This window comes from Antedon mediterranea, chromosome 7, assembly GCF_964355755.1.
Source record: "Antedon mediterranea chromosome 7, ecAntMedi1.1, whole genome shotgun sequence".
Classification (NCBI taxonomy): Eukaryota; Metazoa; Echinodermata; class Crinoidea; order Comatulida; family Antedonidae; genus Antedon; species Antedon mediterranea.
Window position 1 is genome coordinate 1,292,484 of NC_092676.1, and position 23,726 is coordinate 1,316,209.

The 23,726-nt window shown below is 34.5% G+C and overlaps 2 protein-coding genes and 1 non-coding gene across 4 annotated transcripts; 1 reads left to right on the plus strand and 2 right to left on the minus strand.

The window, feature by feature from the left end:
- Nucleotides 1–3,737: 3,737 nt before the first annotated feature.
- Trnaw-cca (transfer RNA tryptophan (anticodon CCA)) lies at nt 3,738–3,814 on the minus strand. Its single transcript has one exon. It is a non-coding gene; the product is annotated as a tRNA-Trp (tRNA).
- Nucleotides 3,815–6,237: 2,423 nt separating this feature from the next.
- Nucleotides 6,238–9,626, minus strand: LOC140054423 (glycoprotein endo-alpha-1,2-mannosidase-like). 2 transcript variants are annotated; one of them, XM_072099402.1, is made up of 4 exons: nt 9,524–9,626; nt 8,457–9,056; nt 7,918–8,027; nt 6,238–7,534 (listed from the first exon to the last, which is right to left on the minus strand). In XM_072099402.1, the coding sequence occupies exons 2-4, from the start codon at nt 8,998–9,000 to the stop codon at nt 6,848–6,850; spliced, it is 1,341 nt and encodes a 446-aa protein (XP_071955503.1). In that variant the 5' UTR covers nt 9,001–9,056; nt 9,524–9,626; the 3' UTR covers nt 6,238–6,847. The 2 variants fall into 2 exon arrangements, with proteins under 2 accessions (XP_071955503.1, XP_071955504.1); XM_072099403.1 differs by lacking the exon at nt 9,524–9,626 and having other exon boundaries at nt 8,457–9,174.
- A 166-nt stretch (nt 9,627–9,792) lies between these two features.
- On the plus strand, nt 9,793–22,992 carry LOC140054132 (uncharacterized). Its single transcript, XM_072099014.1, has 13 exons — nt 9,793–9,942; nt 11,576–11,704; nt 12,064–12,325; nt 12,860–13,017; nt 13,564–13,794; nt 14,279–14,376; nt 14,927–15,086; nt 15,568–15,656; nt 15,982–16,196; nt 16,351–16,451; nt 16,787–16,894; nt 17,246–17,420; nt 17,645–22,992. Exons 1-13 carry the CDS (start codon nt 9,913–9,915, stop codon nt 20,506–20,508), a joined length of 4,620 nt encoding a protein of 1,539 aa, XP_071955115.1. The 5' UTR covers nt 9,793–9,912; the 3' UTR covers nt 20,509–22,992.
- Nucleotides 22,993–23,726: the final 734 nt, after the last annotated feature.

Below are 23,726 nucleotides of genomic sequence, written 5' to 3' on the forward strand. Positions count from 1 at the left end.
TTTTCTATAAGAATTGGTTATTGGAACGAATCAACTCTTCGTTAGTTGTACCACCATCCATGAGCCGACTTGGTTGCTTTTTGTAACACAGAAACATCCTTCATACATGTTATATTTTGGCCTAAGGTTACACACTATAGAATACATGACATTTCTAAAATAGGCCTATATATTATAATTATTACTGAATTAGTTAAAACGGTGACTCTTAAATAAATAAAGTGAAGGGCCTACTCGATAACATTGTTTCGCGCGCTCTCTCTCTCAGATTTCGTCATATCTGCTTATTGTAACACACAATTGTCCAGTTCGTTATAACCATTTACTATGAACTAACTAAATATATCTGTGTAGTGTAATAGGTATGATTATTTTGGAAAGCGTAGATATCATATTGATATATATTATACTAACAAGAGAGAGTATGTGGTAGTGTACTTTGTGTGACAGCGATTCTATTTTTAGACGTTCAGCACATTAATTTAATGAAATTTACGACAATCACATTAACGACATGAAGATAGACAATGGTGTGAGATCATTTATGGCTTTCATAATAGATATTGTCAATTCTAAGAAACTATTAAATCATGCTGTTATTGTTCATTGGTATAAGTATATTTGTATTTATGTTCAAAATGTGTTTAGACCAAAACTATTATTAATAATGTAGGCCTATTTTGTCGATGAACTTCATCCAACATAGTACTCTGTCCACGCACAAAATCGTTTAAACAGGTCTATCTAAATAGTATATTTCAATTAATTTAGGCCTATGTCATGATAATACAGTGACTTTCGATCGGAATAGGTATTTCAAGAAGTAATGCGATTTTGTAAAATGGGCTTAAGGGCATGCGCATAAAAACAGTGTAAAAAACGGAAGATGGAGATGCATTGGGAAATCATGGGTTTGACCTGACTTGACCCAAGAATACTTGAATGCTGGCACGCACATTGCTGAAAATATGGGATCTAAAATAGACCTATTGCAAACATTACATTTAGAGTTTTAAAAAGGCCATAAACATGCTTAACGTTTCATCCAAAGAGCGATGAAATTGTATAGACCTACACGGAATAAACACTGCGCGGAATAGGCCTACAAGAGAAGAGTGGATTGAACCGGTCGTTTTCATGTGTTAATTGTAGGCCTACACATTCATAAATGTTTGGGGTATATAACTATACTCAGGAGGAAAATGAACCCAGGTTTTATGAGATACCACAGGGTACTCGCTTAAACACCGACGTTAATACGTCACTACGAATATACACGCTGATGAACTATAAACTGAAGAGGAAGCCTAGAGGTCAATGACTGACAGAGCGAACTGTTCTGATGCTAAGCTTCAAGCCAAAGACTTTGAGAGAAGCTCTCTGATCATTGGCATTAAGTATTACCATCCTGATGAAGATTGTGATCCTTAGATTTGTGCAATATTTCCTAGCAAATGCATTGTCAATGAAATTGCAATAAACTTTCAAATTATCATCCAAATGAGCAAAAATATAGAAATTGCTGGATGAACGAAAAACCAACTTTATACTGTCAAACTTTATTTTTTACTTTCTTAACAATGTATGGTTTTATATAAGGTTGTTTTTTAAAAATAATTTATTGTTTATTTTTCCCAGAATAAGATATAAAAAAACTTACCTTTCGCTGTTGGAATAACCAAAATTATAAAACCGTTTTCATGTAAATTCTCTTTTATTTTCTTTACAAAATGCGATAGAAATGAGCGGGAAAAGAGCTTCTTGCTGATATTCTCGTCTGCTGCTGTAGTCTGCTAGTGTTAATAATGCAACAAAGACTGCAACAATTATGGAGAAAGCGTATACAAACAAATTCAAATGTATTCGTCAACTGAATGATAAGTACGTCTTTTAATGAAAACATTATTCTGAATTCACTACCGGCCTGCATATTTTAAGCATTACCGATTGTAAATTTCTTATTTGATTACGCGTAAATGAGATCGGGTGCATGAGGCTATGTCTTAAAATTCAGATACTCAGATATAGGGGCAATGAATATTAAGTTCTACTAACGATAAACTGTACTTATTCATTGACTGTTGAAATATTTTTTCTCTACAATTGATTATTTTGACAGTGTAACATGGACGTGATTAGATTTTCAGATGCATTATTTTGCACTTCTGTATAATGTGTAAGGAAAATCATGTGTAAAGTATCAGTCGGTGTTCACAATTGTAATCTTTATTTATGTGAATATTCAGTCGAAAGGTGTTCGTATATTTATACAGATAATCACATAAATGATAGCAACGAATGCTACAGATCTAATGGAGCGTGTTTAATACTCGCCTTGAGATATGACGCAGTAATTGCGGTAACGTTAAACATAATGTACGTTTTTTGAAACACCATTTTAACAGCCGGACAAACGTATTATTGATATTTATCTTATTTGTTTGTTTTCCTTCATCTTCTTCTTTTTTTTTTGTAGTTTTTGATACCTCAAAAATTGACTGGTTAGAACGTCATATGTAGTGTGACTTAAGTAATTATAATACAAACTGTTCACATATATTTTATCACGTGTTTTATAATTATCACTAAGTGTTTTCATTTGCTCAATATACAGTTTAGTATTATAACTTGTTTTCTTCTGACTTTCTGTATATTCGAACATTTTATCGATTTAATCAGTATTTGTACGGATTAGTAAGCTCGGGGCCATATTGAGGCAAAACATTACGAAACGGATTGAGCTGAAATATTGATGTTGGCGTCCATCAAGTGAACTTAAGGTATTTAAGTATTGATAGATTTTATGTACTTAGTCCATATTATGTGAAATGATATTATAAAAGTTTACAGAACCTTCTGAGTCTTTGTTTGTCATCGGTGCTTCTTTATATCTATCAAAACATTTAGTCGTAATTTAAGCTTTAACAAATTTAAATTAAATGAATATGTTCATTGTATTTATTGAGTTAGCATGACTATTCAAAACTTATTTTTTTTTAAATATATATAACTTTATTCACAATCTCAGATAATACAAAGTACATGCAAAATTAAACAAAAAGTTGTGAACGGGGTTAAGCTGTAAGCTAATGCTTTAGACGCAAAACGGAAAAAAAATAAATAAAAAAATTGGAAATAGATAAATAATTAAATAAATAAATAAAAACAGTATATGTAAAGCTTGGTTCCCACTAGCGACGCAACGCAAGGACGTAACGTAACGTAAGTGATTTGACCAATCAAAAGCGATGGATTATTCGAACAGTGGCTTGTCATTGGTCAACTCGCTTTCGTTGGGCGTAAGTCCTTGCGTTGCGTCTCTAGTGAGAACCACGCCTTAAGGGCATTTGATAAGGTAAGATTTTTTATTCAAATGCTAAGATTTAAAGTTTGACATTAAGCGTGGTTCCCACTAGCGATGAAACACAAGGACGTAACGCAACGCAAGTGAATTGACCAATCACAAGCGATAGCCTATTCGCTTGTGATTGCTAACTGTCTATAACTTCGCTTGTCATTGGTTAAAACGCTTTCGTTGCGTTTACGTCCTTGCCTTACGTTCTAGTGGGAACCAAGCTTTAAACTTTATGACCCGACGTGATTTGAACACGCAACTTCACATCTGGAGTCAGACGCGCTACCATTGCGCCACGGAGTAAAATAGGCTTCGTTCAGAATGCTAACCACCACCAGGTTAGATAAATGTAAAATAATATAAAGTTTGACGTTAGATTTTTTGACCTCGACGTGATTTGAACACGCAACCTTCTGATCTGGAGTCAGACGCGCTACGGTACCGTTGCGCCACGGAGTCACATCAGTTCAGAGTATGCCTATTAGTATTACTACAATATATTATGTACAATATATAAATAACAACAATGTATAGCTATCTGAGAATAATGGGGCATTTTAAGCTTGGTTCCCACTACAGTAAGGACGTAACGCAACGTAAGCGAGTCGATCAATAAAAAGCGATGAAATAGTCGAACCAGTCGCTTGTCATTGGTCAACTCGCTTGTGTAGCGTCTAAGTCCTCGCGTTGCGTCCTAGAGTGGGAACCAAGCTAGCTTTACCATTCAAAGTACGCGGATTAATTTCCGCATCATCTTACACACTCGCAATGCGCACTTCGCGTAAACCATATTATAAAAATGGATGAATCTTAATATAGTGCGTACTATAAAAACAACCGTTGTTTACTATATACAAAGAAAATGCCTACTATTATTGTGTCAGCGTTTCTTAGACGATCGTTTCATTACTCTGTTTATTTATTATTCATGTATTCAAGTTTAATCTTCTTCAAATAGAATAGGTAAACGAAGATGAAAGTGACCATGCATTCGATGTAACACAAAGACAATATTTGTATAGATGTTTATAATATAAAGTTGATGTAATAAAATATGAAATTATTGACTGTTCGTGTTTATAAATATTCTGTTTCAGCGCAGGGTGGGGCTGCGTGAAAGTCTACCTGGATAGAAAGGCCGTTGTATTCATGAAGACACGGTACACTGAATATCTCAGGGGGAGGTGGGGGAGGGGTTGCATGACGTGGTGAGGAACCGGGTGACGTCATGTCACAATATTTCTTAAATTGAAGTTCAAAAGGAATTTTTCATCTTAAATTCATATTTCTTAACCTGAATTAGAAGAGTGTGTAGTACATTTTGCTATTAATGAAAATAATGAAATAAATTGAGGTTTACAAAATGATGAATATATATATATATTTTTTTATTGTTTTTCATTATTTTCGTTTTGATTCGTTTAGGTTAGATCTTTACCTTTCACTTTGTGTTTGTTTGTATTAATATGAATATGACAAAAAAAATGAAAATATAAAAAATAATGAAATGAAATAACTGGAATGGTCCTGGGGAGGTTTTAAAGTACATTTGAAACCGCCTTGGGTTTCGTATCTTGTATTGTGTATTATTATTATTACGGATACACTGCGTATATTGTCTTGAAGATAAATAAACAATGCATAATTAAGATCTTCACAAGATCCTTATGTATGTAATATACACCATGATAGCTAAATAAATAGGAATTGAATTAATTAATTACGTTTTACGAATCACAACTTTTTTTTTATATTAAAAAATAAAATCATCCAATCTCTCGTTTTTATGAATACATTACGATTATTTTTTTTAAGAACATTAAACATGTTAACTTTAATGTGTTCTATAATAACATTAACATAATAGTTTGATAGAGTAATCTCATGTTGTCTTGGTTTAGGCCTAATTAAAATAGTTATCTTTTGAGTATTACTAATACCGCTGTATTTTTAAAATTATTATTTTAAATAAAAAATATTTATTGATTCAAATCCAGTCAAATACGCTTATTCGTTTCAAAACAAAACTAAAATCTTTTCTCGACAGAAAAAAAAAATTATAACTAGTATTAGTATAACCAGGGAAGAGTGACATTACTTTCTAATTAATGATATTAATGTCACTCTTTCCTGGTATAACAAGGTTTTTAAATTATTTTAAAGGCTACAATGTTGATCAAATATTTGGAGGATAAATTAATATATTGACGTTTTCCAACAATTATTTCGCTATGCGTAAAAATCGAAACTAAACTCGACGCACAAAGCGTATATTGTTTGATGATGAGAACAAAAAAGATGTATTGACAATTATGATTTCACATAGGAAATGATATTAGTTTTTAAATAGGCATATAAATGCGAAACATATTCAACCAGCTTGTATTGCCAAGGGGGTATATGATATGAATATTGCTGATATGTATGTGTAAAGTGATCATATATTTTTTGTTATCTGATTATGGCTGATTATTCCCTTACGTTTTTTGGAACGTCATTTTACAGTCACACTCTAACCTGCTTTCATATTTTCAGTTTTTATATTTTACGTCATCGATAGTTTTCATTTCTTATGTTTTTATTTCATCTGTTTTTTATCTTTTGAATCTCATATTCTAATTTTATCCTTTCTGCTTCTTTATTTTAGAATTTTATATTTTATTTATTATTCGTTTCAAATCGGGTTAAATATTTCGTTAAAATGTTCCAGACACTGGCAATAATGCTAGATCATCTAGGAACGCTTGTAATACAGAATGTAATTTTAGTGTTAGGCCTACTTTGTATAGATGAATTCTACGTACACAAATTGTATAGGCAACAATTCATAGTCTAGTCGTAGACGCAGTATACGTTCATTTCGTTTTATTAGTAATTTTTTTAACTATAGATGGCAATATTTACCTTTTTTGTCTTATCACAGCATTCACTTAATCAGATAAATTGTTTTCACATACTATCACCAGAGCATGTCCACAATAAATACGACACTTATATTAGATTTAAACTTTACTGTTTTAATTTGAGTTAATATCACTTTCATCATTTAAAAATATCTGCATAATTTCTTTATAATATATTATAAAAAGCTACCTAAATTGTTTTAATTTCTTTCCTTTTCTAATAGAAAAAAATGTATATTCATAAAATTGAAAATTGCTCTTAAGCTTTGTTTACACTATCAAACAAATGTGTGCCTAAATAAGTGATATGTACAAATACGGTAGTAATATGACATCATCATGATGTCCATATATGGGCACATTTTGTTGTCACATAAAGTTTGATAGTGTAGACAGAGCTTTAGACTAGACTTCTGACATTGGCTTCAGGAATGTACAGTTATATATTAGTTACTTAAAGAATATTCACATAAAAAAAATGACATTAAAATATTATAAGACTTGGAATGTAATAGTACATTGCAGAGTTGGCATTTTGTCCTATCAGACATAGAATACATTTAAGATTATAAATATGAATACTTATTACTTAATTATGCTCAAACTTTTCCACCCAAGTTCTCGTCAAGTCCAAATAGAAATCAGGTCCGTGTTTACCATAATCCATGTAATTCAATCCCGTTATACTCTTAGGAACCGCCGGTTCAATTTGCGACCCCTCATGCCACTCATTAAAAGACGTAATTGAGATCAATTCAGCTTTAACTTGAAGGGCATTTGTAAAAGCGGTTTCATAGTAATGACCGTTTGATCTTGACCTCGTGTTTTCACCATTCCAAGGTCGAATGTTTTCATCAATATACCCAGGACCGACACTGGGGATAAATATCAAATTTTTTTCTTCGGCTGATTTCGCCAAACGTGGCCAATTTTTGTAAGTTGAACCGTAAGTAAACCCAGACGCAGCAAAATATGTGTAAAAGCCGTCAAAACCTGCGGCAGAAATGTCTGAAAGATGTTTTTGTTCTACTAATAACGCGATGAGTAGTGCGTCGTGATCGGTCCCTCTGATACTTAACTCTCCGCCAGTCTTTAGAAGATTCTTCCATTTATATGCGGGGGTGAGATACGAGTCATACAAGTATACCAGTGGTAGAGACTTTGGCCCGTACCTGTAAAAAGCTGGATGTTTGCCATATTTGGAAATGATGTATTTTATATCGGATTTTACTGTTTTCTCGTTTCTGTCCTTGTATGGCTCACTGTGGAATGCAACCTATAAGAAAAAAAAGCAGTGAATGATCAAGAGGGTGGTGTTTAAATGTTTGACAGCTACTGTAAATTAAAATTATGAACTACTTTTTGTTATCTATTTTGTTAAGCACTCTTCCGTTTAAACAATCTTGGATCCACGCAAATAAAGGCTTCAAGATGGAGGGGAGGAGTCATGACAGATAATGCTAAATGTGTAATAAACATTCAATAACATTTAAAACAAAGATCTGACTTACGTCTATACATCATTTCATCATTTTCATGAATCACATATACTCTATTATATTTTTTGCAATTTGATGAATAAATGTATTTGTATACAATTACAAGAATACATAGATATTATATTAGCGGTGTCAATTATTGATCGAAAAAATCCTGTACCTTGATGTCGTATTTTTGTGCAGCATCTAAGAGAAAAGGTATGATGTCATCACTCGGATGGCCTTCATTGTCTGCTTTTCCAGGTGGATACCAAGACACAACTATTACACCTGTAATCAAATTAATAAAAATGTGTTCAGTAATAACATTCTTTCAGTTTCCAGAGAGGGCATAATATTATATATATTTCATGCAAACAATTATGTTTTTCTTTTAAATCAATTATTGAATATTCTTTACAGGGTTGATATGGCACAATAGTAAGGAACCGGTCTTGTGTATGAAAAGGTATCAGTTGAAGTCATACTAGAGTCATGTTTGCACATTTTGGCAAGATGATTTACTAAATATTGTTGTATCAAAACTTATAAATAGACTCAAGAACCTTAAGTTGTTCGTTATATGAATGGAAAATAGTTTCCTGATGACCATGCAGTTGACCAGTGACCAGTGGTGTGTCCAAACAAAAAGGTACAGTAAATATATTTACTTTTATCCTATAAGACTGAGTAAGTGTCAAAAAAAGTTCTATTACTAACCAACACGTGCTTTATACATATGCTGCATGTGAGAATCGATGACCTTGGGGTCACGAGAACTATAGCAACCAAGTTGAGGATAAAAATTGGATCCAATGTCATCAACGGGCACATGTTGTCCAGATTTCCACTTCTTGGCTTTTTTCTTATCCCAGTGAGGTAGATATTGGTGATCCCAATGTAGGAATTCTGTGTCAAATTTTGGGTTACCATACCATGGATAGTAAAACGTGTGGATTTTATCGTTAGGTGTTTTATAGTTCGTCCTATTAAAGTTGGTATAAATCTTGTCGTTCTCTTTTTTTATTTCGTTACCAACAGCTTTCGTTTTATTTAAAGCTGGTTGTATAAATGGAGGACGCACTGTCGGCACAATTTTCCGTTTAATTCCAAAATTGACAGAATCAGGGTGGAATTTGTATTTTTCGTCATTTTTTCTTTCAATTCTGGTTATGTGAACAACAAGTATAAAACATCCAAAAAAGGATAAAATAAAAACACTAAACGTTAGCCACCTAAACATCTTGCGGGTAAGGATTGCCATGGTAATGATTAAGTTTGAATTAAAGATCTTTTCTTGTATCTTTTTTTTGACAGGCTCTGTTGGAAACAATACAATAAACAATAAATTAAATAAATTTAGTGAGTATTTTTTAAATTTTTATCTACACTAGACTCTATTCTAGAAGGTGTACGAACCTTTCGCTATGAACACCTAAATAAATTCATAACTTTATAATTTAATCGGAAGTACTAAGTTCCACAAGTCCAGGCCTAGCCAGGACAGCCTGTTTGCTGTCTAGGGTGGGTCTGGGCCTACAATACAGAGGACCGGCCTACACTACTACAGTACTTGCTTTTACACCCGCTTGTACCACTAGCCTAGGCCTATCTAACTTTCCCTATTAATAGGCCTAGTAGTACGGTAGGCCTATAATAGTATAAAGTATAATTATTTAGGGCCTAGCTAGGCCCTAGCTAAGCTAGCTAATTTTTACATTTTTTTAGCTAAAAAGACGTAGTTTTTAGTTAAGTTATAATAAAATTTGATTAAAACTTTCATTTACTTTTACACTGAGGCCTATTTCTATATTATCTTTCTATAAAATCTGCAAAACTGTTTTTTAAACGTAAAAAAGTCGGGTTTTATCGTTTTATCCAAATGAATACCTTTTTCTAGACAGCGCCACCATTTTACGCCAATATCCAATGTTTTTACAACGTTAGTAACGATGCGTCCTATTGGTCTAAAGAATAACATGCCCTCTAGTTTGGCCAATTAGATTGTGTGTTATATAAATATGAACCGACGAACGTGAACGCTTTTTCTGTATCATCCTCGTGCTGAATATTTTTGGTACATTTGCACTACATTTTATGAGATAAATTACCACATTATGGATATTTATTCTAGGAGATATTGATTTTAAAAGTTAACAGAACATTTGGTGTAAAAATGGATGCGGTTAGAACGTTCAATAATGAGGTATGTCATAAAAATAAAGGTTATTTAAGGTGAATGATATTGAACACATCCAGGCCGATACAGACTGTGGACGATTGTATAGCTTGATTCGGCCCGCGCCGCGCCATGCTCTTCATTCATCATGTGCTGCTCTCTCTATGTGATCTAGGCCTAGCCTGCTAACTATTGATTTGGAATGAAAACATAATAATAATTCAAACAAACTAGCATTGGATTGAATCTCTACTAGGATTTTATAAATATTATAATTTTTTCACATTTTAGTTTTAAAAAGATGGAACATCAATAAATATTTTATATTAAATAATTTATTTTTAGACATCGTTTTTTAGGTGTACTGTATGTATGGCATAACATAAATACAAATGTAGGTCTAGGCCAAGACAAGAAGTGTGTTTATTTATCTGTTAAATAATTAATCAAAAGGATAATATAATTGTAACAACAGTGATGTAAATTATATTTTATAGATGTATTGGCCCCCTGATAATTGTTTTAAATTTTTTGTTGAATAGGCCTATGCACCATTTTAATAGAATATTCACTTTGACCAAAAATTGTATAGAATACAACATTTTTCCTAAAAAATCTGTAATTTAACCAAAAAAAAGAGTCAAATTGATTGGAAGTCAATGGGTTTTTGGTTAAATGTATCCATTTATTTTGTCTTTTTATAAATGAAAACATTTTTGCTTTCCTTTATTAAAACTGTAAAATGGCCTATTCAAGGTTGTTATTCATCTTCATTTTTCATGTTTTTAAAGGACAATATCTGAAATGTTGTATAAATTTGCATGTTTGAAATGTAATGTTTAATGATGCTAATGATGACAACAATTTTGTAATTTTTCAATATAAATTACAAGTACTGATAAATTTATAATGTCGCTTTGTTTACAACATGAAATACATGCTCAAAGTTAGTAAATTCTGCACATGTCGGGGGGTCGAAATTGTATTATACATAACAAGGTTTATTGTACTGTATGGGCAAAGTACAGTACTGTAAATACTGTAAATGAAATGAAGTCTAAGGAAGATTCTACAATATTACATACAAATAATGTAATAACTACTGTAATACTGATAGCCCTTCCCTGTAGTTTTTCAGCTAAGTTGTACGATTATGTTTTTTATCATTTTTAGAATGTTTAATTAACATTAATATTTAACAATCATTGGCTGAACACAATGTTTTGTTGCTTGAGTGGTCACAATTCCACATTTGCAAACAATGCTACTGTATGGTCTAGGGCTGTGCAACTTGAATATTTGAAAGCTTGTCTTGAATACAGTATTGTTTCTAACATGCTCATTGTGTAAGCAGTGAGTACAGTAATTTACATTCAATGGTCTCAAAATCTCTACAGTACAATACACGAAAATAATAATTTTTTGGCAGTAGCGTTTTTGTAAAAGTGGGGGTCGGCATCATGGTCGCTACTGTACAGTGGTGCTTGTTGGAAATTGTCAGTTGTAGTGGTCAGCACTGACCCCGCTGAAACACAGACCCTGTGGTGAGAATCCTGTTGTACCAATTACTACTACTTAGTATGTACAGTACAGTAATTCAAATTATACAAAGCCTGAGCACATGAAATGTTTATGTACAATATCATTACTTTTCTTGCAGCTTTCTGGCGTGTACGAGTGTAAGCCGCCCATCTCTAGGGCCAAGATGACAGCTGTCACGAAGTCCGCAATCAAATCAATTAAAATGTATAAACATGTGGTACAAAGTGTGGAGAAGTTTATACAGAAGGTATACCATGTTATTACATATTCATCAATTTTTTATTTCTAATTATAGAATAAAAGTAAACTTTATCAAAACTAATAAAAATATCAATAATATCAAAAATAGTATAAATTTGAACACCTGCATTTTGTATGGTGTGCATCCAGGTGTCTGGTTAGGTTGTGTGAAAGTGATATTTTTCATTCAGCTGCTGTATAGTACAATATGCTATATTGTTATAAATTGTATATTTGTAAGTAATTTTAATTAATGGTTTATGGAACCACAAAAATATGCTGTTAATGTATGCTGTGAACAAATATGGTTATTACTGAATGTAATGTATACTACTTTATTAACTAATATAATTTCTTTCTATTTAGTGTCGACCAGAATACAAAGTACCCGGGCTGTATGTTATAGATTCAATTGTTCGTCAATCACGCCATCAGTTTGGTGCTGAGAAAGATGTGTTTGCTCCTAGGTTTGCTAAGAACATCTTTGGTACGTTTCAACATTTATTCAAATGCCCAGTGGATGACAAGGCTAAGATCGTAAGAGTACTTAATCTGTGGCAGAAGAATGGCGTGTTTACAGCCGAGACGGTGCAACCTTTACTAGATATGGCAAACCCTGAGAATGTTGGTGAGTGTAATAATACATTCGTAGTTGTTAAAACAATATAGATTATCTGATAAAATCCTAGAAAGTAGGAAACCTTTCACCATTTTTCCCCTGACTGCTGTTGTAATAATTGTAACATGGGTAAAAAACGTATGTATTTCATGTAAATATCAAATAGACATTGATAGTTGTACAACCCCTACAATATACTGTGAAATTGGGCAGCCTTTAAGGTTGGTATTGTACAGTAGCTACTTAATGGTTGGACCTACAATTCTGTACTGGTCACCAGAGGTTAGTACTGATACAAAAGTGTGTGGATATACTGTATTGTTTACAGACTACAGTTATTAGACTTTTGTATATCAAGTGAATTTTAGTTGTATACAACCTACAGAATAACAATTTTAGATAACACTTTATATGAAAATTAATATTTAGTTTATTTCTTGCATAGCTTACATGGATAAACCAATAATGTCCCTTTCTCCTTGAAGAGCGAGATATAACTCGAAAATTATAAAATCCACTGAACACCCCTATTTAATTTTTCAGTTGAAGCACCTCCTGAGCCAGTGGAATCTGTCAAAGCAGAGAATACTTCATCCTCAGCTGCAGCAGCACCGGCGGCAGCTGAATCTAACCCTAAGTTAGATGATAATGCAATGGGCATTGTCTCACAGATTCTACAACAAGCTAAACAAAATGAAGAAGTTAGTTTCAAGTTATTATTTCTAGAACCAGTAATTGTAAACAAATTAATTTGAATTTATCTCTTGACAATAGAGCAATACTGCACTTGTCAATGAAACAGCATCAAACCACATACTTAAACTAGCATACTCCTCGTAGATAATTCTTGTCATAGCTTTTTTCATCCTTAAATCTAACAATTGCAACTCATACTTAGTTACTAGGTCTTAAAGATCCAACATAATTTTATTCAGGGAACATCTTTTTGTAGCATAGCAAAATGCTATAAAAAAACTATGATTCTATTACACAAGTAATACCATCTAAAGCTCTGTCTACACTAGCAAACTATATGGACATGATGATGTCATATCACTACCAAATTTAGGCATATCACTACAATATTTTAGCACATCAAACTAGTTAGATAGTGTAGATAGAGTTTTAAAAAATACAGTATAAAACTATGTTTCCTACTCTGACCTCTGATCGAATTTTACTAATCAAACTTTTCAATGAAAGTGAATTGTTTTATTTTGAAACTTTGTTTTTGTCTTAATTTTTAGCAACAAAATCAGTTGCAGCATTTACAGCAACTTCAACAGCAGCTAGAAAATCACAAAAAAGTAATGAACAAAGCTAAGCAGGTACAGACACCAGGGGGCTTAGATCCAAATATGATAGCACAGATACAGCAGCTAGCAGCACAACTGAACGAGGTGACTAGTCAAGTGGGGGCTGTAGTGGCTAAAGCTCCACCAGAAGTAGAGCCAAAGCAGCCTCAAGTTTTCAATAAGGTATGTTAAGCTCTATCTACACTATCAAACTAGTTTGACACAAAATGTGTGATGTGCCTAAATATGGTAGTGATATGACATCATCATGTCCATATATGGTTACATCAGATTTTTTTGTTACTCAAAGTTTTATAGTGTAGACAGAGCTTTCTAAAATAAAGTGGCAATTATCACCATCTTCTTTTACAGAACATTCACGAGTATTTACATCATGTAGTTAGCTTTTGTACCATTTTTTCATGTATAATTATATATAGTAAAAATGAGGCCCAGACCAGATGGTTCTTCTTCCGTGGACATAAAATACTTGATATTTATTTAAGGCAAGCAAAGATATGAGCATTGTAATTTCCATTATATTGGATAATAAAATGAATCTAAGATACATATAATCTAAAAAACATATACCATTTCAACAGTGTTATGTACAGTATATAAATATGTATTTTAATGAAGTTTATGTACGATTTTAATATGATTGAAGTCTTTGCTGGATGACTTTGACTATGAAGACGATGACAAGCCTTCAGGGATGAAGCATGAGGCCCAGCAGCAGCAGCCACCTATCAACCAGTATTCAAAGTAAGTATGCTTCACAATACAACACACAATAGGCTATTGTTATACTTAGCATCTTTATGTTCTTTGTTGTGTTCTATTGTAAATTACTTTTAGGTGACTGACTTTGAACAATTAAAGATTTATTGTCCTACTAAAAAAAAAAATATTTTTTTTCGAATTTTTTCTTGAATATGCCATTTTAATTTCACATAATAGTTATTCACTTTGACCAAAAATTGGATCGAAAAAAAATGATTTAAAGCAAAAAATACTTCAATTGTCTAACAGACAATGTTGTTGTTTTTTTAACAGAAGTGAATAACTTTATTAAAACTACAAATGGCCTATTTAAAGTATGATTTTAATAATCTTTATTTTAATGTTTTGGGGGACAATACATCTTTAATCTATGTTATTCAATAATTTAATTTTCCATCTGAATTAACAAAAATATTCATTACATAACTATAACAACCATAATATTAATATTGACCTTTCTCTGACCCCAGTAATTGTATTAATTTTTTCTACGATTGTTACTTTCAATTATATACCCATTTGATATTTTTAGTTTCGCTATGCAAAATGAAATGGAAATGGCGCCACCATTGAACAACATACCACATCCAAATCTGCCACATCAGCCTGTCCCCAATCCATACAACCATCATCTAATGCAACAACAAGAGGCGTTCAATAGAGAAATACAGCAGCAACAACAGCATCAACAGGTAAATAAAAATAGGTTGATTTTAATTTGGAATGATAGAAAAGGAGAGAATAATGTACACAAAAGAACAATCTGTATCAAGCTCGGTCTACACTATTAAACTTTATGTGAAAATGTGGTGTGCCCAAATGTGGACATGATAATGTCATATCACTACCATATTTGGGTGTATCCCCACTATATTTGGACACATCACACTTTTTTTTTGATAGTGTAGACAGAGTTTAAGCCTGTGTATATCGTTTACTATCAAAACTGTCTTTTGGTAGTTTGCGTTCATGATCTAATGTTTGATCTGACAAGAACAATTAAACATTTAGTTAGAAAGAAATCTGTCTGAGTAGTCTACTGTCTCGGAACTCAAAAGCTTCAAATATCTAATATAGACAGTTTTGAAATTATCAACAACTGAAAAAAATGTTCTGTAAGGTTTTACAAAAATTTGCCTTGTGTATGTAACATTGTGACACTCCTGTTTGTAGCCTCCAGAGCCATCAGATATGGGAATGGAGTCGGAGCAAAGTGTGGAAGTTGGAGAGGTCAGGTCACCTAGAAGACGCAGTCACTCAAGGTATTGTATTCAACTAGTTTCATAAAAAAAATTATTTACAAATTTTAAAACAGTAGGATCTCTTTTTTGGGATTATTAAATGGACACCTTTGTTAATAAGACTGGCAATCTAGCCCTTGGCCACACGTTGTAATGTTGCGTTACTTATTTAATAAAAGTATATAATAATAAATTAGATACTTTCACATGAAATGAATGTTTTGAAATTCTACAACCGATTCAGGAAAACCTCATATTAAAGAGACCACTTTGTTATGATCCACAGAACTTATAGTTGTATCAACAGCACAGTAATATTATTTTGAAATATCCTTACCTCTTACAGATCAAGGTCACGTTCTCCAAAAAGACGAAGGTCCCGTTCAAGGTCACGCTCACGAAAGCGTAGACGATCAAGATCCCGTAGTCGGTCCAGGAGATCCAAGCGATCACGGTCAAGAGACAGACGCGAGAGAAGAAGGGAAAGAGAAAAAGAAAAGGAGATACAACGAGAACGTGAAAAAAAAGGGCTGCCACCAATCAAAAAAGAGTATTTAAGTGGTGAGTATGATTTGAATACTGTGGTATTTCAATTTCTTAAAATACTTTGTAAAAACTTGTTGAATAATGATATATTTTGGCTTATATCATGAATTCTTCTACTTTTTTTCTTTTGTTACCTTGCTTGGTCATAATAAACATGGTTTTTTTTTAGTTTGTACAAGAACAGTATGGTTAGGTCATGTACCAAAAAATATCCCAGAGAGTGAAATTCGAAATCTGATGGAAGAACACGGAGTGGTCAATTCCATTGATGTAAGACTCCTAATTATCTTGACTTTATATATTAATAGAGTCCTTTGATACTGTTTTTTACAGACTATTGTTATTATATTTTATTTTATATATTCATTCTGATGTTCAATTGGATCAATCACGAATACAAACACAGAAAAATACAAAGCAACTTATTTTCACTGATCCCTAAATGAACAGAATTGTAGAAAAAACATAAAAAATAAAACAAATATGTTACCCCCTTGAGATCCACTCTGAATAGACTACAGACTTGTGATCATTAATTGGTGACACATCTATAAATTAAGGCGTGTGTTTTTACTGTATTGTAATAATTATCTCATCTTTTTCAGATGGTGCCCCCTCGGGGATGCGCTTATGTGGTGATGGCTGAGAGAAAGGAAGCTTACAAAGCTATTAAGAGGATGGAAAAGGTTAAACTTGGTGGAATGACGCTTAAGGTAACACACTTAAGCATGTATTTTTTATTCAAAATTTGCAGTTTTTAAAACAAAGCCACCTTTATTCACCACTAAAGCGTGGTTCCCACTAGCGACGCAATGCAAGGACGTAACGCAACGCAAGTGAATTAACCAATCACAAGCGATGGCTTATTCGCTTGTGATTGCTAACTGTCTATAACTTCGCTTGTCATTGGTTAAAACGCTTGCGTTGCGTTTACGTCCTTGCGTTACGTTTTAGTGGGAACCAAGCATTAAGGTTGCCTTTACTCAATGGATTAGTACTAGGAAAAATCTATCTATAAACAAATTGAATCGACCTAACAATGTCAAATAACCTTTGTTTTCCAGGTGGCATTTGCACCAGGGAAAGGAGTGAAGGGCAAGGAATACAAAGAAAATTGGGTTGTGGAAAAGGGTGTTACATACATTCCGTGGGACAGAGTTCGAGATGGAATGGATCTTGATGAAATTGCTGAAGGTGCTGTACTTGATCATGAAACAATTCCACCAGAACTAAAGAAAGGTTAGTTCACTTGCTTAGACACTTTTTTTTTTCCTCTCGCGCAATCATGTGTACAATTACATTACTGAATATCAGTTAACACATTGGGCTGAACTGGAAAGTTTTAATAAAAAAAATAAATTCAATCGTCCTTTTTTGGAGAGTAGAATAGAATTATTTCTGTGTTCTTTTTATTGTATTTCAATACATTAATATTTTCTTTTGTTTGTTTTTCTGCTCCTTAGACGTTCCTCCTCCAGAAATTAAACCAAAAATTGAAGAAGATACAAAAATGCAGACAGACAGTGTTCCTAAATTACCATCAATACCAGGCCTGTCAGTTCCAGGGCAACCAATACCTGGCCTGCCTACAGTGGCTTCAATACCCAATCTAGTAGCCAGTCTACCACTCGCTGGAGTTCCTGCACCTGTGCCTCCTGTAGGTACTACAACTGCATCACACCCTCCTCCTCCTCATCCACCATCAGTAGACCAGCCACCAAATTTCCCCCCTGGTGGATTCCATCGATTGCCAAATTTTAATCCAAGAATGCCACCTCCTGGCTTCCGATTTCCTGCTGGATTTGATATCAGTCGCCCTCCTCCACAGCTACCAATGAGAGCTCTTCTACCGGGTAACATTCCATTACCTGTTGGACAAGCACCTCCAAAACCAGGCATGGAACCGACATCTCAAGGTGAACCAGGAAAAGTTCTAGTAATTCCTGGATTTCAAGCTATGCCTCCTCAACACCCAGCAGGAATGGGCCAACCACAATTAATGCCCCACCCTGGACAACCAAGAATAGGATTTGTACCTTTTCGTCTACCACCAAGAATGGCACAACCCGGAGGACCAGTTCCTGAAGGAATACCAACGTCTTTGCCGAGCCTTCTTGGTCATCCTCCGGGACAACCTAATCTTCCTTCTCAATCAGTTTCAAGAGATAAACCGTCAAGATTTTCTGACGAGCCACCAAAGTCTTTACCAAGTACCACAGATGCGAACCAAGTCCCTAAGGATGGTCCGTTTAAGATACCGTTACCGCCAAAGAATAATGCACTGAGCATGGTGGCAGCTCTGAATAAGATGATGGATGAAGATGAAGAGGGTGAAGCTAAGTCAAAAGCTCAAAAAGAAAGTATGGATGGGAAAGAACTTCATGGTGCTAGACCACTGACCGCTAGAGAAGTAACTGGAATGGCTATCCGTTCGCAAAATCCTCCAAGTCTATTGAGTCAGCCAATGCAGCAAGTCCCTGGTGTTCGGTTTGGATTGCCTGGTGTTAGAATGTTGCATCCGATGATAGCAGTTCGTGGTCAACCAATATTCCAACGTGGGATGCCTGCCGGAGGACTTCCCGTCAGAATGTCTGGGATGCCTGTACGTCTACAAGGTGTTCCCAGCACTCATGCGTCATTGCATGGTATTCCTCCAGGTGTCCAAATTCGTGGTCCTGTGCCTTTAATGCTGGCTCCAGAAATCAGACCAGGATTGCCCAATCCAGAGATGATGGCAGGAGGAATTGGAGACAGATCAAAGATGGGTGATGTTGATGATCGTATAAGTGACATTGATCAAAGAGAAGCTGAGGCACAACGCCTTCGACATAATCGTCCTGATGAAAGATGGAATAGTGATGGTGAAGGAGATAATTTTGGTAAAATTACACGAGGACCTCCAGGACAGGATAAAGATTGGAGGGGTGATAGAGATTGGCGTGGACCGCAACCAGAAATGCGAGGACCAAGAAGTTTGCTTGGTCCAGATATGAGAGGTCTTGGAAGTCCAAATATGAGGCGCCCTGGTGTGCCGGAAATGAGGGGTCCAGGTGGCCCAGAAATGAGAGGCCCAGGTGGACCAGAAATAAGAAGTCTTGTTGGTCCAGAAATGCGAAACCTGGGTGGTATGAGAGGTCCAGGTGGAGCAGAAATGAGAGGCCCAGGTGGACCAGAAATGAGAGGTCCAGGCGGGCCAGAAATGAGAGGTCCAGGTGGCCCAGAAATGAGGGGTCCAGGTGGACCAGAAATGAGAGGCCCAGGTGGATCAGAAATGAGAGGTCCAGGCGGACCAGAAATGAGGGGTCCACGAGAAGGTGGTTGGCCACAAAGAGATGAGCCTCGCAGACCATGGCCAGAACGTGAAGATAGATTTGGAGAAGATCAACGGCGAGATTCAGATAGGCGGCATGACATGGAAAGAGACTGGAGGGAACAGGATTGGAGAGACAGAAGTAGAGGCAATAGAGATAAGAGCAGAGATGACAGAGATCGTGGTAAAGACAGAGAGGATAGAGAACGTGGTAAAGATAGAGAACGTGAAAGAGACCGTGATAGAGAGAGAGAAAAAGACAGAGACCGTGATAGAGAGAGAGACCGTGACAGGTACAGTAGGGATCGTGGTCGAAGAGGACGAAGTCGTGAAGAAGATCGGGACAGAAATAAAGATAGAGACAGACCAAGAAGGAGTCGTTGGGGTCCCTCAGAAGAAGAATCTACTATTTCGCAATCTGCAGATCATTCTAAACCTGAAGCAAATAAACCAAAACAGAATCTTGGCGATGTGCCGGAATCTGTTGGTAAAATACCGTCACAGGCTGAAGCAGGAATTCCAGAACAGGAACGACTTAAACAGCCGCAGAGTTCTGATCTGTCGGAAACTGATGCAACTCTTCCATCGACAAAGGATGCAACAGAACCTAATTTACCTTCATCTGCCACACCAGTGGTTGAGCAGTCTCATTCAATACCTATTCAACCTGCCATTCCCGATAAACTAATAATTGAACAGAAATTACCTTCACAAGCAAATGTTCCTATTTCTATTCAAAGTCAACCAGAAGTAATGATGGAACCAAGTGTTCCGATGGACAATGAACCGGGTTTACCTGAACAACCCAAGGTTGTCATGCAGGAACCAGATCTACCGGTTTTAAACCCTAATATTTTAGAAAATGGAAACGATGCTGTTGAAAATTGTGAACCGCCAAACGCAGCTGATGCTTTACTTCCGCAAGATGGTGCTAAAATGGACAATGCAGGACAACCAGCTGTAGGTGAAGCACCTGAAGGTGGCAGTAATGAATCTAGTAACCAGCCATCGCAATGAACTATGAATTAATGATTACAAGAACTTTGATGAAATCTGTGCAAATTAAATTGTCTACCTATAGAGTGCAAATCAATGGAATATTAATTGCCTCAGTTGTTGACGGCAAGAAATGTTAAACCTGTTATAACGCATAAATTATTACTTATTCATATCAGTATGCCTTTCGCTATAATATTTAAGTCATATAATATAAGGACAATTTCATTTGTAATTAAGAATACAAGTCTTAATACTGTATTAGTTACAGTACTTAATTAATTAGTAATTAATTTTACCTATTTAATGTCAGGAATAACCGTATCGGGGGTGATTCATTTTCTTGTTCTCAACAACTGAGTGCCTTGTGCTTTAAATATGTGTAATTATATAAATGATTTTTATGTGTGTAAAAATAAATTTTTATTTTTTGTACATTTTGAGTAAATATGGCACTGTTGAGTTTATATTCATTGTAAACATCATACTGGCTTAGGTAAAAACAACACTGTTTAATATCAATGAATATTTTGAATTTAGATTGATTTACTTTGTGGCTATATTATCCTTTAGAAGCAGTGTAAGCACTTTTAAGCATTTAGTTGTATTGTACTGTATATCTATTACAATGTTCTTATTGCTGTATGAAAACTGAATATCTGGTGTTAAACTATACTTGTCTTTGCCTAGGCCAGTTACTATGGGTTAGTCACTCTATTTAAGTCATTGCATGCTGTTAACAAATGCCAGCCATACTTATCAACTGCTAAATTAGCGGAAGCTGTCACAGACATCAAGAATGGAAAAGATTAACAAGATAATATTGTTTTCAAAATGACTTGTATTACGTCTCAAATGGAGACCAACGGGTTCTCAAATTGAGAACTGAAGAGGATGCTATCGCAAATGGCGATCATGTCACAATTTGATTCAAGATTCTGATCACAAATTGTGATCGTTAAACAGATGTAACTGATCGCAAATTGCGATAATTCAACATAAATGAGGATGCGGATCACAAATCGTGATCATTAACAGATGTAACTGATCGCAAACTGCGATAGTCCAACACGGACGGATCCTATCGCAAATGGCGATGATCACAATGAGGTGAGGGTCTGTTGAGAGAAGACGACAAACTCAAGTTCTGTCCCAAATAGGGACATTTTTCTATTTGCAGTGTTAACTTTCACAGTCAAACTTGATTTACCAACACGTTGCAAGCTTATAATTATAGTTTTTTATGGGGTTGTTGCATTTTTAATAACTTATAGTTAACAAAATACAGACAGATGCTTGAAATTGTATTGTGGATTTTGTAATTGGGTAACAGAAGATTTGAAAACTAAATTTGGTATATATATTGTAGTAAAGTGTGGTAAATGAGGTTTGACTGTATGTTGTTCATTTTATCCACATAAAGGTCAAAAGTTACAGTTGTAAGAAAAGAAAACCTGTTGCTATTGGATAAACTGCAAGAAATGTAAATACAATGATTTAGGTTATATTAATAATTCGCAAAATCCAATGTTCTGTTTGATGACGCAAACTGTATTTCTTTTGCTACTTTTTTTATTTTGTTTGTGAAAGTATTGTAATAACTAAATGTAATTTTGAAAGCACTGCATGCCTACAAAAATTACTGTAAGTTCTGTCTACACTATCAAAGTAGTTTGACAAAAAAAGTGTGCCCAAATATGGTAGTGATGAGATTATCGTGTCCATATATGGGTACATCACACTTGTTTTGTCGCATTAACTTTAATAGTGTAGACAGAGCTTTAGTCTAGTTTCCTTCCAATAACAATATTATACCTTTTGTTTTAAAAATACTGTTTAAATACTATGAAATTTGTGATTTTTGGGGATGGGAAGATACTGTTAGAATTTGTATAGATTTGCAAATGCCTGGATATGCAGATTAATTTTCTCTTTTCATAAATTTAAATGTTGATTATTAGAAGAAACACTGTATTAAAATACATTTTAGGGGATTTTTTTAATGTTAAGGTTTACAGGTAAATACAGTATGTTACAGGGCAAAGGTCACTGCAGTTGAGGCAGCAGGTAGGTGGTTTGGTGATGTATTAAACATTGTTAAAAAACATAATGTATTAAGCATTTCGAGTAGAACAGCCTGTGTAATTTTACCTTTGTCAGTTAAAAAAACATGTGTTTTTTGGTCACTTATGAGCTCCTCAAACTGCTTGGTAGAGAAACGGCAAGGAGCTATATCGCCCTAAAACTGGCCAATCAAATAAATCTCAAATGCTCACAAAGTCCTCTAATATTCAACACTAATATGTTAATTGTTTTAAAGAGCCCAGGATCACTAATAAAGGCATTGGTGGTTTGAAATTGCCACTACTTGTAATTATACATGTTTTGAGAAAGTTCCATATATAGAAATTGTATGCATAATTTGCATTAGATTACACAAATTGTTTTAAATCAATAGAAAGTAATTTCATTAAATAGATGTATATACCATAATAGGCACTCTCTCTCTCTCTCTGTTCAATTCATTGAATTCTATTTTTTCCGCCGTATCCGGATATTCACCCCCCTGGACATTTACCCCCTGGACATTTACCCCCCGGACAACCACCCCCCGGACAACCACCACCTGGACCACTACCCCCTTAGGACAACTACCCCTTTAGGACAACTACCCCCGGACAACTACCCCCCGGACAAATACCCCCGGACAACAACCCCCTTAGGACAATTACCCCCTAGGAACAATTACCCCCCGGACAATTACCACCCAGAAAACTATCCCTTTAGAACACCCTAACCACCCAGACCATTCAACAACCTGACTCTGCAACTATTAATTAATAACTATATTTTAATTCGTTACTTTGACGAATTACTATTCTGTTCATTATTGTAAACAAAAGTAAAAGATTGAACATAAATATAGCCTGGTGGTATAAACTGAAGATTGTCACACATGATCATAGGATAGTCGAACGTATTATATAGTACTCCATGTATTTACTGTAAAGACTGGGTTCGCTAATAATAATAATAATTTTTGCGTCAGGACAATGCTTCGATAACCACTGGTCTTAAAAGAATTAATTTTTGTCTCAAATTTGTCATATATGTATTTTTGTACACTTGAAGAATAATATCACTTTTGATATTTGACCTCAATGTTCACTCACCGAATAAACGTCGATCTTTAAATAAATTCCCCTCAAATAAACGGTGACCATGTCACTCCCATGAAA

What these genes read in the sequence shown, in the direction of transcription:
- LOC140054423 (XM_072099402.1), bottom strand. Translation starts at nt 9,000, where the DNA reads ATGGCAATCCTTACCCGCAAGATGTTTAGGTGGCTAACGTTTAGTGTT. An exon ending in TATGTATAAAGCACGTGTTG is followed by an intron (nt 8,028 to 8,456) that starts GTTAGTAATAGA and finishes ATTTGATTACAG; the next exon opens with GTGTAATAGTTGTGTCTTGG. An exon ending in CACAAAAATACGACATCAAG is followed by an intron (nt 7,535 to 7,917) that starts GTACAGGATTTT and finishes TTTTTCTTATAG; the next exon opens with GTTGCATTCCACAGTGAGCC.
- LOC140054132 (XM_072099014.1), top strand. Translation starts at nt 9,913, where the DNA reads ATGGATGCGGTTAGAACGTTCAATAATGAG. An exon ending in TTAGAACGTTCAATAATGAG is followed by an intron (nt 9,943 to 11,575) that starts GTATGTCATAAA and finishes CTTTTCTTGCAG; the next exon opens with CTTTCTGGCGTGTACGAGTG. An exon ending in TCCACCAGAACTAAAGAAAG is followed by an intron (nt 17,421 to 17,644) that starts GTTAGTTCACTT and finishes TCTGCTCCTTAG; the next exon opens with ACGTTCCTCCTCCAGAAATT.